Source organism: Centruroides vittatus, unplaced genomic scaffold, assembly GCF_030686945.1.
Source record: "Centruroides vittatus isolate TY-2023 unplaced genomic scaffold, ASM3068694v2 contig_862, whole genome shotgun sequence".
Classification (NCBI taxonomy): domain Eukaryota; kingdom Metazoa; phylum Arthropoda; class Arachnida; order Scorpiones; family Buthidae; genus Centruroides; species Centruroides vittatus.
This window is the reverse complement of record NW_027122562.1, coordinates 2,071,920-2,090,395: the sequence shown is the minus strand read 5'-3', so window position 1 is coordinate 2,090,395 and position 18,476 is coordinate 2,071,920. Positions and strand designations below refer to the sequence as shown.

Genomic DNA, 18,476 nt, shown 5'->3' with positions numbered 1-18,476 from the left:
TTTTACATTCGATATTTTGTTTTATATATATGAAAATTATTTGTACAGGTACAACTAGTAAATCTTAAACTAAAATAACTCTTCTATTTTATTTGAGAAATAAAAATTAACTATCTAATTACTGATATAGGAAAGTTCAAGTTTCAATCAATTTACTATCTTTTCATATACAAAAAAATGATTAAAATTAAGCTGATTTGTTTGATGAAACCGTGTCTCTTTCTATAATTTAGGCTTTGTAAAAACTAGTGTTGTGTTGTGTTGAGTTACAAAGACACTTGGCAAGTGTCTTTGTAACTCAACACAACACTACTGTTTACTAAGCCTAAAATTAAGCTCTTCAAGAAGATTTTAGTTTTCTCTCTTTCTTAGACTGATTAATAATTTGTTATTGTTTTTAATGATGATATTTTTATGAGAAAATCTGATAAAATTTGGCAACGTAATTTAAACTAGGACATTAGTTGACTTTGTTGTATCATGATAGAATTGAGGTGGAGCCTGAAAGAAAAATGCGATCCCTGCACCTGTTAGGCATAAAGAGGATATCCTTATACCTGATGAACAAGGACAGGTGAACTTTGCCCTTGCCACTACGAAATAGGCTATCCTTCTACCTGCCAGCCATGAGAGAGATAAAGATCATCTCTCTCATGACTCTCCATGCATTTGCTGGCATGGAGAGGCAATTGATTTGCTCTTGTGTTTTGTTCATTTTTTGTGACTATTTTCCATTAGGTACAAGCAATGCTGATTTTATTTTTTTGACTTTTCTGGAAGTAGGCTCTTATTGAGATCCTACTTCCAGAAAAGTCAAAAAAATAACAGAAGTGATTGATTTAATTTTATTTAATCCTTTAAAATACTTTATTCAAGACAAGAGTAATATTTTATAACTTCTACTCTAATTCTATTAAGTTAGAGTTTTTAACTTTTTTTCTATAAGTGGTTAGTGGGCTAGACTAGGCAATTTTATTGTGAAAATTAGTGAGAAACTGAGACTACCTAGTTAGTTAAATAGTTAATTAAATTAATGAGTATCAGCATCTTAGATATATGATGATATGAATGTATGTGATTCATGATTGTGATAATAATAACTAACTACTAGAATACTACTAATTACTTACTCACTACTTTACTAACACTAATAATTAAAATACTTATAAATAACTACAAACTGATATGTAGAACCTATATAAAAAAACTGGTAAGACTGATAGCCACTTAGCCACTGATTATCTGTCCTTACATTATAATAATATATTAATATAAATTAATTAGAATTACCTTTGCTATTATTTAACTTAAAGATTACATTATAATTATAATCTAACTAAACATTTAAAGTTAATTATCTCTATCTCAAGTGTTAAACCAAACCAAAGTTAAGTTTACTACCTAAGTTTGTAAGATGTTTTACTGATTTATAGTGACCAGTCTAAAAGTTTCTTAAGTATTTAAAAAAAAAAGTTTTATTTCTTAAAAAAAACCATAAATTGCTGGATAGATAGATAACACTTTATTGCAAAAATACATCCGCACTTGATCCGTGCTGGATCCAGCTGGAATTATGTTGGTCCAGCAAAACTCCAGCTGGACTGAAAACACTGCTGGATTGCAATCCCTACTTATATCTCAAAAATGAAGTCATAAACTCCCGTTTTTTTATTACATTTTTGGATTCATCATTGCAATTAATGGAAAATTGCAAAGTTGAATCAAAATCGATCAAACAGATTTTGAGAACAAGCACAATTCTGTAAGCCACATAGAAGAGGCTCCACTAATGCTCTGCCTCAAAGATAACAAAAAACATTGCTGTATTGAAGTTACTGATGCAATATTTAAAAAATAAAATGTTTTCAGCCTACAGTTTAGGCTATCCTCAGTATCAAACAAACTTGTAAAAGTATTGTATTCCATTTGAAAAAGTAGATCAGTTCATTGTTGAAGATTGTGTAAATTAAAACCAAAAATGTAAGTTACTGTTTTTAAATTAAAACTTTAACATACACACTATTATAAATTCTAAAATTACAATTAGATTTAAATGTAGTATTAATTCAATAATACATAACCCTATTAAACTATTAAAACAAACACAGAATAAGATGTATATACATAAATTACCCTTTGCAAATCATCCAGTTCATTTGTTACACTTTCAGCACTTTCTAAAGCCTCTTCTTCTTCAAGTGTATGTTCATCATCAAAATCATTCACTAACATTTCAGCAGTTGGATCAAAATCTTGATCACTATCTATATTATAAAATAATGTTTTGATAAAATTTTAAAATAATTAATGTTTATATTTAAAAAATGTTCTAGATTAAAATGAAAATTTTCAACCTAACCTTTATTATAAAATAAGAAGCTTAAATTATAAAAGTTAACAAATTCTGTAATTCCATCAATACATGTAATAAATTAAATATAAAAATTTTTCATCACATAGGCAATGTATGTCTTTAAACATATAATTTTAATAAAATTATTATACAGTATTTACTTCATATATCAATATATCTGATCCAACTTGTAAATTAATAAAAATCAAATAAAAATTTCTTTACAATCAATAAATACACAAATAGTAATCCATTATATATAATTAACAATTAAAGAATCATCTGTTTATTGAACAGTACTGTAAGGCCGCGACTCCACTAGCCGTAAAAGGGCCGTAAAACCCCTCACCGTAAAAGCTTTTAATCACGTGACCATGATATTTTACGCCTGAGCAGGTTGTAAAACCAACGTAAAAGCGAGTTGAGCAGTGTTCAACTCGCTTTTACGTTGGTTTTACAACCTGCTCAGGCGTAAAATATCATGGTCACGTGATTAAAAGCTTTTACGGTGAGGGGTTTTACGGCCCTTTTACGGCTAGTGGAGTCGCGGCCTAATATTTAAAGATTAAAAAACTGATTAAAAATTTATAATGTTATTTATCATCCTATGTAAATGTATTTAAAAATTAAGAGAATTTTACACAATCACTATTTCTATAATATAAAATAGCTACTTACTATTGTACAATATTATAAATTAAAATTTATTAACTAACAACTCTATGAAAACCTGATAAATTATAATAAAGCACCAACTACTGCCATATGCCATCAGGCTATATAATGGCTATATTAATAATAATAATAATAAATTACTGATCAATTTGACCCTAGAGAGAGGTGTTAGATGCCAAATGCCTCACTTTAGGATCAAATTGATCAGTAATTGATTATTATTATAGCCGTTATATAGCCTGATGGCATATGGCAGTGGCTGGTGCTTTATTAAAAATTTATTAGTAAATAATATTAGTAAGAGATTAAAATTCCAAATACAAATAACAAAACAAGTTATTAATTATAATAAAAATACATATAGCACATACATATAATGGAATATTGTAATTATGAAAGCACATTTGTTATTTTAAGTATTTATGCTATTATTAATGAAGAACTCAAAAAATAAATTCAATCCTTAAAAATCAACTCCAGCAAAAACTTTAACAAAACAAAAACATTTTCAGCATAATTTGATAGGTCTTTATCACTTGGGTATTCCAAAATAGAATATATTTGAGTAAAAAGATCATTCAATAAATACTAGTAGAATAGAACAAAATATAATATTTAAATATAACAGAAATAAAATAAATATAAGTTAACTAAAATAATATAACATAAAAATTAATAACAAATATTTAACAAATTAAAATAAATAAACAAAATAATAATAATAACAATAATAATGTAGAAGTGCCCCATTAAAGTAAGTCAAGTTAGAGCTCATACAGTACCTGTATGCAGTAGATAGTGAGTCTGCATCCCTGTAATTAATGCAGATGGAAGTTCAATTGACTTTATATATTTCTAAGGTTTCTAAATTCTTTAAGAGTGTTGAGGTCCTTAGCTGGCTGATGATTGTAGTATCTTCCCACTTGGCCTGTACTTTTTCTTGGGTAACATATGCTGTTAATATCATGTGGCAAACTTTCTTATCAATAGTATACTTGTGTTCTTTAAGCCTTTGTTGTAGGTTCATTTTGTACCCCTGATGTATGGTAGTGCCCTGTTAAACTATGGGTCCGTTATTGAGATTGAATAAATTCTATTGGAATCACAGTAACTATACTGAGCTTTAACTTGACTTACTTTAATGGGGCACTTTTACATTATTATTGTTATTATTATTATTTTATTTATTTATTTTAATTTGTTAAATATTTGTTATTAATTTTTATGTTATATTATTTTAGTTAACTTATATTTATTTTATTTCTGTTATATTTAAATATTATATTTTGTTCTATTCTACTAGTATTTATTGAATGATCTTTTTACTCAAATATATTCTATTTTGGAATACCCAAGTGATAAAGACCTATCAAATTATGCTGAAAATGTTTTTGTTTTGTTAAAGTTTTTGCTGGAGTTGATTTCTAAGGTGTGAATTTATTTTCTGACATTTTCTCCAGTTTCTATATTTTGTTACATAAGAACTCAAAAGATATAATAAAAGAAATAAACAATTGAGTTTTATTTTTGTATCTTTTAAGGTAAAATAAACTTTATTACTCCTTTAGAGTTTTATGTGAATGTTTAACATTTGCATAGGCATTTCAAAATAATGGCATAATTCTTAACACATTTAAAATTAATAAAAAATATTAATTGAAATGCTCAATTCAGATCTAAAATTCTTAGTATTTTTTTAGCATTTTGATATTTTAAAGGAAGTGTTTCATATTGTAAGCATTTTGTATAGTTAATATGATGTGAACGTTTTCCAAAATATGATGTCAAATGATAGCAAACATGTAATTGGAATGAGCAATACTGATGAAACACATCTACAAATAGTGGAAACATTAAAGTTTAGTCAAACTGCAATTTCAAAAATATTAGAATAGCATAAGAATAGTTATTTGTAAACATAACAGTACAACATAATGATAGAGTCTTACAGAATCTTGGTATTAAAAACTGCTTCAAAATTGTCAGTGAATTAAGTAAATTGTAGGATGTAAGTGGAGTTGTAGCATCTAGTTATACTGTAAAAGAAAATGTAAAACAAAACTACAACCAGTTGTAAATATCAAAAAATAACCTTTTCCTCTAATTGTACATGATGTATATTAAAAGATATGGGATTACAGTTGTACATACAAAAAAATCTGTTAACATTATAAAATAAACTGGATGAAGTACTATATAGAACGCCACTATTACCAACAAACCAGCAAAAACAAGATTTTAATGCAAAAATAAATGTTTTCCATTGTTTTTAATGATCATTGTCAGGCTGTACATTCAAAAATCAAGCAAAACATAGAATAAAACCTCTGTTAACTGCAGCTAAACAAAATAAACAATTACAGTGCCAAAAGAAAACATTACACCTATGAAGACTGAAGTGTTATTTTCAGATGAACCAATATTTCATATATCATTTGGAGAAATTAGTGATCTCACTTGTTTACTATAGTTAATAAACATCCTACAATGTCAAGTCATGGGGTTATTTTGGAACATGTGGTACTGGCTGTTTTTTTAAATAAAACCATAAACTCAGAAACTTATCAGCAGATTTTAGAATTTATCTTATTCCCTTGATAGATGTTCTGTTCCAGTGATGATGATTTTGAAATACATCACTATACTGTAATATCCAGCACATAATATACTAACTAAAAAATAAAAAATAAAATGTTTTTAACAATTTTTAAATCATCATCTTCAGCTAATTTTTAGAACATAGCCATAAATTACAGACGCAAAAACATTCTCCAAAGCATGGAGATTTACTTTTGAAGTACTGTACTTTTGATGTACAGTACTTTTGAAGTACTGTACATATATAAATTAAACCTTATTACTTAAAAAACATTTGGTTTCGTCATTACTGATATCAGTGTTTTTCAACCAATGAAATAATCGTTCCATGCATTTTTAAAGTATTGTTTGAATTTTCACGTAGATGTTTGACTGTTTTTAACACTTGAATTTTCATGTATATTTTCATTTTCAATGATTTTTAAATCATTAAAAATGTTTTTTTCATTATTATTTTTTAGTTAGTACATTGTGCGCTGGATATTACTGGTGTAGTTACATACTTTGAACTTGTTAAATACAGTTTTTGTGGGTTATGTAGTTATCAATGATCAGTTTTTCAACAAGATCTGACTCCAACTCATACATCACAATCAACAAAGGTCTGGCTTGTGGAACATGGAATAAATGTTTTAGGTTGACCAGAAAACTTACCTGACCTTAATACTATTGAAAACTTGTAAAATATTATGAAAAAAGAATATACAAACTGTGTGATCTTCATCTCTGGCCAAGATAAGCAAACCATAGCACAAGTTTGGAATGAAATAACTGCAGTGCAGCATTGCAAAATGAGTCAATGCATTGCCAAATAAAGGCAGTTATTACAACTAATGGAGAGCCTATATCACATTAACAAATTTTAGTTAAAATATTACTGGTTACTTTTATAAAAAAAAAAAAAATAATTAAATACATTCTAATATTTTGAAAGTGAAGAATTATTCCCTTATTCTGAAATGCCCACACAAACTTAAACATTATTTATGTAAAATCCAAAAGAATAAATAATAAACTTTATTTTAAAACAGTTTATAAAATTTATCTTAAAAAGTCCTAAAATAATAATTAATCATTTATTTACTTTATTGTATGCTTTGTGTTCTTTATTAATTTAGTGCTAATACTTAATAATGAACATGATTTCATAATTATAATTTTCCATTATTTTGAAAGTTGAATATTAAAGTATTCAATTCTTGTTATTTTTAGTAAGCAACCTTTTTTGATTTATAGCAAAACAGCCAGTTGCAAGTGTAAGATTATTATTACAAGTAACTGTCCCTTTTCCAAAGTAACCATTCATATTTTATCTAAATATTACTACTTAATTAATATAGCCAACAATACTTGTAAGGTCTGAAATTTTCCAAATTATATGAAATGCTATCATTATATTTGCTTTTATATTGAAAAAGTGAAATATAAAATTATTACAATCTCCACAAAATGACTGGCTTAAAGCAATAAAAATATGTAACTACCAACAATCCAGCATAAAGTAGATTTAATTAAACGAAAAACAAATGTTTTCCTCCATATTTAATGGTCATTATCATCAGATTAAAACCACTTAGAACTAATTGAATGCATGTTTTTAAAAAGAACAAAAATTTAAAAGTTCTGAACATCATGAAATACACAGATGCCCAATGTTGCGTTTAACAAAGTTCTTCAAATTGGACAACAGTTTTAAAAAATACATGGTCCATACAAAATATAAAATTCCAAACTTAATTCAAGACCTATTGTAAGTCAAAGCATGCCCTCTATGCAGTTGCTAGTGAGTCCATTTCTTTAAAATCAATTGCCATCCCGCTTTTAAATACTTTGAATATTTCTATTTCTTTCAAGATATTTCAGGTTAAAAATGGAAGAAAGCATTTGTTTTTCATTTAATTAAATCTACTTCATAATGGTTTGTCAGTAATTATGTATTTTTATAAAATTATTTTTGCACGAACTGTATCCTTTACATTTTAAATCAACTTCTGATCAAATTTTGATTCCAAGATTAATTAGCAATAAATAAAATGGAAAATTTAAATTTAAATAATTAAACACAATGTGTGTACTTAACTATTGTCAATTATACCATATTCATTATAGCATCAAGATATCCAGTATAAATTGAAAAATATTAAAACTCAAGATCTGTATGAAATCTATCCCAAGATAAAATCACAATTATTAATAAAATATATTTATAAATATGGAAGACCATAGTAAGGATTTCACAAAATTAATATTAAAAGTGTTTTCCATTGATTTTAAATAAATATGAACAAAAATTAAATAAAAAATTTAAAATGTTTACAATTATACAAAATATAAAGATATATAAGATATCAAAATAAAACACTCAAAACTTAATGACTCTTTCCTTATTCATGACATCATCAATAACAATTTCTCAAAATAAATACAGAAAATAAAATATAGAAAAAATGTTTTTAAATATTCTAAATTTAAAAAAAAAATTTTAAATATAGAAAAAAAATTATTGTTAAAATCTTGATAACTTCAGGTAAGATCTAATCTGACTCTCTTCCTAGAAACACAGAATTTCTTAAGCTACAAGTTTTAGAATTTTCATTTTATATATGTTGTTATAATATTAAATAATTACAGTATCATAATACTTTAAACATAACCTAACTTTTCCTATAACTGTACTATTTCTGATTGAATTATTATGATTTGAGTATAGAAGAAAGCAATTCTGCAATCTTTTATCACAAATTTGATAATAATTATAATTAATTAATTAATTAAGAATGTCTTTAGGAAAAGAACAACTTATCCTGGTTAAACAACACTTTCTGGAACCTTTTACCGGTGTTAGACGCAAAACGAAAAATTTCCGTTAACGTTTTCGAACTTTGTAGTTCTTCTTCAGACGGTAATTCTCCTGGTTATTCTTTACTTCCATATGTTCTAAATTAATTAATTAATTCTAATTACTAAATCTGATAAAAGATCAAACAATTCAAGCCAGATTCATATGGGTGCCAGTAACACCAATTAATTAATAAGATATTAAGAAAGAACTTTGGACTACAGATAAATGGTTACGCTGCTATCTCAAATTAAATTTATTAGAAATATATAAACTTAATCTAGAATATAATGAAAGAAAAAATCAACCCAAAGCAAGACTTTGTAGATGTGTTACATTATCTGGACCTTCATCCAATCTTCACTTCCAGACCAATTAATTTAGATATAACAATACTGGTCACTTACTATGCCAAATGGAAATGTATATGCACCCATGGCCCTCATGGTGCTCAGCTGACTTAAGGTTTAATCCAGCATGATATATATTGTAGCCAGATATGAATCCAGTTGTGATATTTGATTAGTAATGTTTATTGGGTTGATTACATGAGTTAAAAGATACATGAGTTGCCTACTTTTATAATCAAATTATATTAATAATTCAATCACAAAATAGCATAATTATAACCTAAAAAACCTCTGAGGAAATGGTTTGGCATTAGTCTAAGAAAATTTGGCATGTAAGACAAATTAAGTATAATATATGGACTGTAGTGCTGTTTGTATGTGCCTATGTTAAACTTTTAAATGTAATTATTACTGTTTTATCAAGATAGACAAAACATTCATTTCAGAGATGATATATATAGCAAATACTTAAAAGTAACAGCAACATATCTGATATTCTATTTAATCATTTCAATCTAAAATAATGATTTCAAAAATACAATGTGATTGTAAAGTCACTTTGCAGTAAGCAGGGAAATGGAAGGAGCATTCAGAAATGAAGTAATAAAGCACAGGTTACATGGAAGTGGCCCACAGTGAAGTGACTTTATAATCACACTGTATTTCTATTATTATAATTAAAACTTTCCATAAATATTAATATTATATAATAAACAATATTAATCCAATCCTAAAAATAAATGTAATAATTTGTTTTAAATAACTACTTTTTGTATTAATTTTGGTTTCTTTATAATTTGATAGAATTACATCTGAAAATAAGAATAAAGTTCTATGACATTATACTAATGTATACTATCTCATTAAAGGAAATGTAGTTTCAGACTCAAATTCATAATTATTTCAAATTTTTTTCACTTCCTAAAATTAATCAGCAGTCTGAACATTCTATATCTTTATTTTTAAATGCTTAATTCATATTATACTCTCAAGCATTTTCTAACTCCTTACTATTGTTTCTTTTTACTAAAATTAAAATTTCTTGAAATTACTGGTTTATAACTATTATAATTTCTAAAAGGAGCAATAATTTTAGCAATGAAAAAATAAAAACACAACAAGCAGAAAGTAAAAACTAATTAAAAAACAATAAAATAAAATGCTTACAAACTGATAAATTAAGTCATTATTCTTGATGAAAGAAATATTTTTTTTTCTCCTTTTAAATCAATATTTATAGTATATTTATGGAAATACAAATATAACAGATATCTGATATAAACTTATTCATTTAATTCAGTGGTTTTCAACCTTTCCATATATTTGACATCCTAACTTGCTTTAGGTGCAAAACACCCTTCTGAAAATACTGAAGATGGATGATAATGTATTATAAATAATAGGAAAATACAATGTGATAAATTTTCATCTTTGTAATTTGTTAATATCATCTTTGTAATAATGCATTCATAGCATTTATAAACAATTTAAACATACCTGTGCTGTTCATATTCATAATTGTGAAATAAAGCAGCTTAAATTGACTATTACTCTAAACTCTGTTTAATGAGAAATTTGGACTTAGTGATGAGTACCAATGTCTTACTATTCAATCATATTGCTGACAAAACAGCTCATTTTTTTTTAACAACCATTTTCAGCTTATCTCTTTTCTCTTTTGCTATGAGAATCATAATATTTTTTGTCTATCTTGATATTTAAATTTTAAAATCTTGTGACATTCCCATTACCATATGTGACACCTAGCTAAAAGTCACTGATTTTAACAGTAAAATTTATATCAGACATTCTATGTATAATGTTCAAAACTATTATTTCTGAAAGTGAATATGTAAAAATAAAAGTTTCTTTTACATTGTCTTAAATCTCTATATTACTCCAGAAAAAAATTTTTAAAAGTCTCAATAATAATTAATAACTAAAATGACTGACAATCAAGTAGTTAATAAAATATATTTATTTACGAATATACAGTGTCTGTTTAACTATTGGTCTTACTGAAAATAATTTTGTGATTCTATCCCAATCTTTAAATTCAGAAGTAAACAAACAAAATTTATACAAATTTGAATTTTAAACAAAAACTTATTATTTCTGACAATAAAAGAGAAAATATAGTTGCTACTGATCAATGAATAATAACTGAATTTCAAAATAAGAAAACTCTAAGAGATTTATTATAAAATATTAAGAAAAAAATAACACATTTTTAGAGGCTTTGTTTAAAAGTTTAGCAGCTTTTGATATTTTATTTATTCGAAAAGAGAGATATTTTTATCAATTTATCATCAGCAAACCTTATTTGATTCTTTTAAATATATATGTTTATATATTTTAAATATTAAGAATCAAAATCATATATCATCATTTTATTATTTGTAATAAACTAATATCTACTATATATAATATGGTATATAGTAGTTTATACATACATAATACATGTGCACAGTAGAATCCACTTATTATAATTACTTTAGAATACTCTTAAACTAATGATAATAACTAACAATATTTAGCAGGATAGTAAATACAAGTATCCCTGACTTTGGGTACTTTTTTCATTATATCTCTATTTATTATTTTCAACACTTACCTTGCTCTTAAGGGGTTTCCAAGATTATTTTTTATTCATTATTTTTACTTTTGTATTTATTTTAGGTTATCACTATTGCACACTTAATAAATGATAACATTAATAAGTTTTTGAGACTGTTATATGCTCTAGATACTATTAATGAATTTCAGACATCCATTTTTGTATCCAGGTGTTTATATTTATGATTATCTGTTTAAAAGATTACATATGTACAACATAAATTAACATAAGTAAGCAAAATGATTAAATTTAAAAAATGTTTACTAATCTTTTTAGTTGATTTAATTGAACATTCTTTCTAATAAATTATTGTTTTCAATTTTTAAAAGATTTATTTGGGAACTTAAATTTTTAATTGGTTAAAACTATTAAATTGATGATTCTAAAAAGATAATACAGTCAATTCCTGTTAATGCGTTTCTCAAGGAAACTGAGAAAAATATTGTATAAGTGAAAAAATAATACAAGTAAAATTATATAATATTCTTAATGGCTACTAATTTGCTACTACTCTAAAGGACTTATCAGCCTACAGTTCTTTAATTTGAAAGATGACTAAGAAATTTCTTTATTAAACCAATATGTGCACTTTGGATTCATCAATACCTTTCATCAATCAGTTTGTTTTTTTCTCCTGTTAAACAAAAAAAATTGTTCTAACTTTACCTTAAATTTATCATATATATTAATATGCTCTTTCAACATAAAATAACTTTTTAAATAATTATTTAAAATTATAAATAACATTCATATTTATAACATATTTTAAAAAATGTTTTCCACTTCCATAACTATATTTTTACATTTTAAAATTAAACAATTTATATTACACAGTTTAAACTTCCATAACTTTATAAATATTTTAATATCTTACCATACATATTTGTGCTTTTGAAATTTTATTTAACATTTGATTTTGATTACCTACTGTCATTATCTCCATTGTCTCTTTAGCATGCAAATATTTATATATTGTATCACCTGGTGTTCAAAATGGTGATCATAATATTTCATTTAATTACATTCCTTCATTTTCATTAAAATTCATTAATGTATTTTTACTGTTCTGTTTTTTTAATTTTCTTCTAAGATTATTATTATTATTATTTTTCTTTAGTATTTTTACTTATGTTTAGTATTTTACTTATGTTAATCTCACAACCTTGTGAGATTAATATAAATAAAAATTAAACTGACATACCTGACACACTATACACAAATTTGAACAAACAATATCACATGATTCTTGAATCCAATTGTATATGTAATGTACTGTTGTGCACAGTACATTGTACAGTACATCATATATAATATATCATACAGTACATCAATTCTTTATATGTATTGTGTGTGTGAGTGTGTATTTTTTTCATGATGTGTGAATTTTTATTTATTTGTGTTCTCCCAATATAACACCTGTGTAAATTACACCCACATATTTAGTCAATATTTCATTAATTTTTACTAGTCCAACCTAATACCGAAGGAGCTAAGCAGTAACCAAAATCTTCAGTTGATAAGTATTAGATTCAAAACATTTTCAGTCTTTTCAAGGCCATCCTCAGAGTATGATTCTCTCCAAGGCGCAATCAAAATACAAACAAATAGATGTTGGGATGATTGGTATTCAAAAATTAGTCCTTACACCCTATTAATCCTACAGGCTAATAGGTTATAGGTCCCAATATCCTATTGTTTGTGTTTGAATTGTAATTTAGACACAATTGAACAAAGAGGATGGCCTTAGAAAGGCTGAAATACATTAATTTTTATATTGTATAATAGTTAATTGGTTTTAATATACTCATCATCAACACTATAAGAGAAAAATGTAAATTAATACAAATTTTTGAAAAATCAGAAACACCACAAGCATTGGGTATGAATTGTGAGGACATGCTCTGTAAAATTTTTCATACCCAGGTATGAAAATTTCTATAATGTTCAGCAATACTGGTAAATGAAGAAAAAAAAAAAAAACTGTAATTTGCTTTAAGTTGATATTTACTTTACAGTGGTGATCTGAAACCTAAAACTACTGTTTAGTAAGATATGCCTCTAAGACTAGAGTTAGTGAATTTTTGGTTTTATTGACTAACATTAAGAGTGCAGTAGAGTGTCGTTTATCTGAATCAAATGGGGGTCTGGGGTTGTTTAGTTAAGTGATTTTTCAGATAACTGATTATGTACGAAAAAATATATTAATCTATCCGATGTTGAAATTTTTCTCCGTTGCGTGTCACTTCGTGTTGAATTTTCGTCGATTTTAAGCCTAACGAAAATTTTTATAATAATAATCGAGGCTATTGTATCGTTAAAAATTATTCCTTTATTTTGTACAAACAAAATAAATAAATTGAAAAATATAAAAACAAAAAATTATAATTTAGAGGTTAATCTAGTATCAAAAACATTCGATTCAGCACGACATAGTCCGACTGGAACTCTTTCAGATAACCGGTTTTCGGATAAATGACGCTTTACTGTATGTGCACGCCCATCTTTGGTAGGTGTGAAGCCATGGGCCAAGAAAAGCTTGGGGGCCCCCTTAAGGTATTCATAATGGAGGGTTAATGTTCATAAACTTTTTCGTTTAGCTTTCTCTGCTAAACATATTGTTATATTTAAGTTTAATAAAATTTATCAAACATATTTGATTGTTTACTGTTTATAATAATTTTATTACTTGTTGCTCTATTCAATTTTGCATATTTTTGAGGTCTCGAATGTTAGGAGGCCCATGGGTCCCTGCCCAGTAGTCCCACATCTAAAGACAGGCCTGAGTAGTATGTTAAAACAATTAAAAAAAATGTATAATTTGGAGATTTTATTGATTATAATTACTATTATTAATTACTTTTAGTTTTTAATCATACAACTAATGTAAGAATTGATTACTACAATTTAAACTATTGTACTCTAAATAAATGACTTGCTTCAAATATTGAATAATTATATTTAACAGTGCTTCAAATATAAATAATTAATATTTAAAGCACTGATTAAGACTGATCAGAACTGTGCATTATCAGCCAGATATTGAGAATGATATCATAACAGTTTAAAAATGACTATCTGATGATAATGATAACTATAATACAAACTGATTGCAATAAGCAAAATTGTGTGTGTATTTTAACTTGTATCTTTTGAAAAGTCTTAATTATGATAATATTAAAACAGCTGATGATAACATCAGTAATTATAATAAGTAGATTTCTTTGTGTATATATATTAAACTCTACATATTTGTATATTTAAAACTGCTATATTATATACAGCATCCTTGAAAAGAATTATCAAAAGCTGCTATATTTAACATCATACATATCTCTGAAAGTTACAATCCTAAATGAACAAATTAAACACTTACAAGATAATTTACTAATTAAAGGCATAAACAATAACAACATAAATTTGTATAAAATATAGTGCAATATGAAAAGACATCACTTGAATTTGGAATTAAAGCTGGATCAGCTGAATATTGAAGTAGTCAGTCCACTTCTTGAATATGGGGATAAAGAAAGATGTTGCATTAAATGAAACCACGGTTATGATAAACATACGTACACATCACTTTATTTTCCATGGAATCCCCACGATCCTGAAAAATACAAATTAGTGGCATTTAGGAGCCTTTGGAGCAGGGTTTTTACCCAATGCTCATAAGTTTGTTTATGATATAGAGAAAATATTGTAAACACAAATAATTATTTAGTAGTAGCAAACTGAATAATTAAAAAGATATCAATATCAAATGCACTAAAAAAAAGCAAAAAATGTTTCTGAGTGTAATCCAGATAAAAATTGTTTATTTCAATTTTATATTACATCTCAGACACATTTTCTAATTTGTCAAAGAATAAGATTTTTAACTAGTTAAAGTCATAATAAGATAACAATTAACAATACCAATGAATTATAAATTAGAAATTGCAAGAAAATAAAGTGAAAATATTTCAACAAGTTATAATTTTAAATAATAAATGTACAAATAAAAATGAAATAAAAATGAGTCAATAGTGATCAACACTAAGTGATTTCATTAATAATAATTAGCTATATTCATTAATAAACTTATTCCACTGTGTCATTATTCTAAATTTTCATCATACAAAGATTTTGATAATTTCATTACTTTTAAAACTCAGTTTTTTTTTTATTGTATTTTAACTGTAGCATAAGCAGTCTCTTATTCTAGTTACATAATTTTCTTTATATTGTGTTTTTAAATTTGATTATTTTTTTAAATCTCAGATATAATCATTTTACTTATTTATTTCTTTTAACATGTGCAAAAATGTATTTTATCACACATACATATATATATTGGTATCACATTTCATAATCAAACATTACTTTTAAAACTATTTTTGATCCAATTATGTTCTTTTTTTCTTGTTCTGTGAACATTTTGTAAACAGCTCTAAACCTTCTTTGTAGAACCTTATAAACAATTATCCAGTAGCTTTTTACATTGATAATAACTAATGTTTTCAATCCTTTAGCTGGATCATTAGTTGTTATCAAGGTAATAAGCTAATGGAGAATTGTTAAGAAGGTTCTACAAAGAAGGTTTAGAGCTATACTTCTACTCCAGTATTAATAAGTGTGAGTAGAACATTTTGTAAATGTTGTATTTACAATTTTTTGTAATTACAACTTATTTTCATATTTGTAGATTTATTTCTAAGGTAATGAATTCACAATTATCTTAATGTAAATAATGTACCATGAAAACTACTAAAATATATAGAATGTAAACACAAACATTATATCAAGCTATATCTTGTATTTGCTATATAACTAAATGCAAGCATTATGCCAACTTTCCACTTAGCATGATAGTGTTGCCATCACCAATGTTTCATAGAGTGATGCAATCACTGCCCTATATGTCTATTTACATTGTGCAAAAAGGAAGGTGATTTGCAATGAATTGTGGAAAATTTTATAAACAGCAGCAAAACTTTCAACTTAAAGTGTATAAATATCTTCCAATTCATTAGTATAAAGCCATACCAACTGCCAAATAATATCAGGCTATTTTCACTGGAAAATTACCTGATATTATTCAGCAGTTGGTATGTCTTTAAAGTTAAGTTTTATATTTTTCAATTTAATTTTGTATTTAATTTTTTAAATTTAGTATTTGCTATTTTTTGCACTGTTTTGAAATTTCCACACCAGACTGTATATAGCACTAAGAATAATGGGTAAAAATATGTCACATAGACTTGGAATTATGGGTACTGTATGCCAATTGGGTGCAACAGAATTGCCTCATGAAAATATGTTGTCCCAGTACTCCATTGCCAAAGTACTTGAAGGTGATTTTACTGTGCATGAACAGTGACAAAAAAATTGCCTCAAAATTGTGCTAAGTGGAGAGCCAGCATTAGACTACAGGTAACCAGTAATGGGCTATTTGTTGATTTGGATGCTATGCTTCCCCCATCCTTTTTCATATGGGTGCAAACTCTGTTCTATAAAAGATAACAGCTTAGATTAAATTACAAAGTCATAGAATATCTCAAGAACAGTACAATATGTTTTTTCTGGTTAAAACACTTAAAAGAAACAGCAACTGACCACTCATTTTTCTGAAGGTGTAATTTTAGTTTTGCTGTAAAGAAAAAGTAAATAAATAACTTATTAAAATATAAAGATATAAACAAGTTGATTACATTTTGAAAAATAATTGTTATTCAAAAAAGCTAGGACAAGTTTGACAATTGCATAAAACAGATTTGACAGTATAATGAGAATAACCATTAGTTTCACGAAAAAAATTATCTACTGAGATAAGTTCTGTGACTACTAAGCGATAAAATATGTAAAATCTGTAGGGGTAAAGTTCTGCTGATAAAAAAAATGTTCATGATTTGTGCATTGTCATATTTGTCTCTTGGTAATCAGCAATAAAATAATACAATTTGTAAAGACATTTAATAATTAAAAAGTAATAATCCAAACTCTCACCATAATTAATTGGGCTATTATTATGCTATAATTATTGTGTAACTGTATAACAACTATGTACTGGAAGTAGAATAAGTTAAATAAACTACATCTTTATCAATCCAGCAAAATTTAATAAAATAATAACATTTTCAATTGTTTTTAACAATCTTCCTCAGTTACAAAAAAATAGATATTAAAAACAATTGAAAATGTTATTATTTTATTAAATTTTGCTGGATTGATAAAGATGTAGTTTATTTAACTTATTGTGTAACTGGCAAGTGCACCGCAAGGTTCGGGTTCATGTCCTGCTCCAGGCTAGTTCGTTTCTTCCAGAACGTTCTAAATTATTTAATAAATTATAATTATTAATTTAGATAAGAGACGGCATCTAATGTCTACCTCTAGTACCAAATTACTTAGTTTCTAATTATTAATTATAGCATAATAGCAGCCCAATTAATTACAGTGAGAGTTTGGATTAGTATCAAGACATTGGGCTTCAGGGTGTTGATATACAGTCAAACATGTCTATAACAAAACCCCAAAGAACCAAACAACTTTTCTGTAGTAGACAGGTTTCCATTGTATACAGGTTACCTACTATAGGTATACCTTGATTAATGCAATTAACAAATTTCTCAATGTTACCACATATATCAAAATCTCATTAACAAATACAGTGATACCTCGGTACTTGACCGAACAATCCCCACCCACCAGAAAAAATTTTCGGTTAATAACAAATATTTTTATTTTAAACTTTAATTTTTTCATTCATCCATAAAAAAGTTCTATATGATAAAAATGAGTAACCAATTTAAAAATTGAATAAAACCTTACAGCTGCCTACCTTCATCTCACAAAATTATACTCAATTCAGTTCATTTTTATCATAAGTGGAAGAAAAAAAAACAAACTGCATGCAGAAGACAAACATCAACATGTTTTACAACCATTTCAAGTGGATGTAATGTTTCAACAATACATGTCTGTGACACACTAAGATTTGTTGCAAATTCACAGGTTGTTATTCCTCAATCTTTAACAATTTCTTCATGCAATTTCACTTCAACA

The 18,476-nt window shown here is 26.1% G+C and overlaps 1 protein-coding gene across 6 annotated transcripts in view; it reads right to left on the bottom strand.

Moving 5' to 3' along the window:
- Nucleotides 1–18,476, bottom strand: part of LOC136982695 (mesoderm induction early response protein 1) — a 109,387-nt gene that overhangs the window by 55,584 nt on the left and 35,327 nt on the right. For 3 of the 6 annotated variants that reach the window (XM_067279272.1, XM_067279267.1, XM_067279270.1), the window contains exon 3: nt 2,134–2,264. In XM_067279272.1, coding sequence (XP_067135373.1) covers nt 2,134–2,264 — 131 coding nt within the window. Of the gene's footprint in view, nt 1–2,133; nt 2,265–14,885; nt 15,040–18,476 lie in introns of those variants that run through there. The other 3 variants (XM_067279269.1, XM_067279268.1, XM_067279271.1) reach the window with 2 other exon arrangements.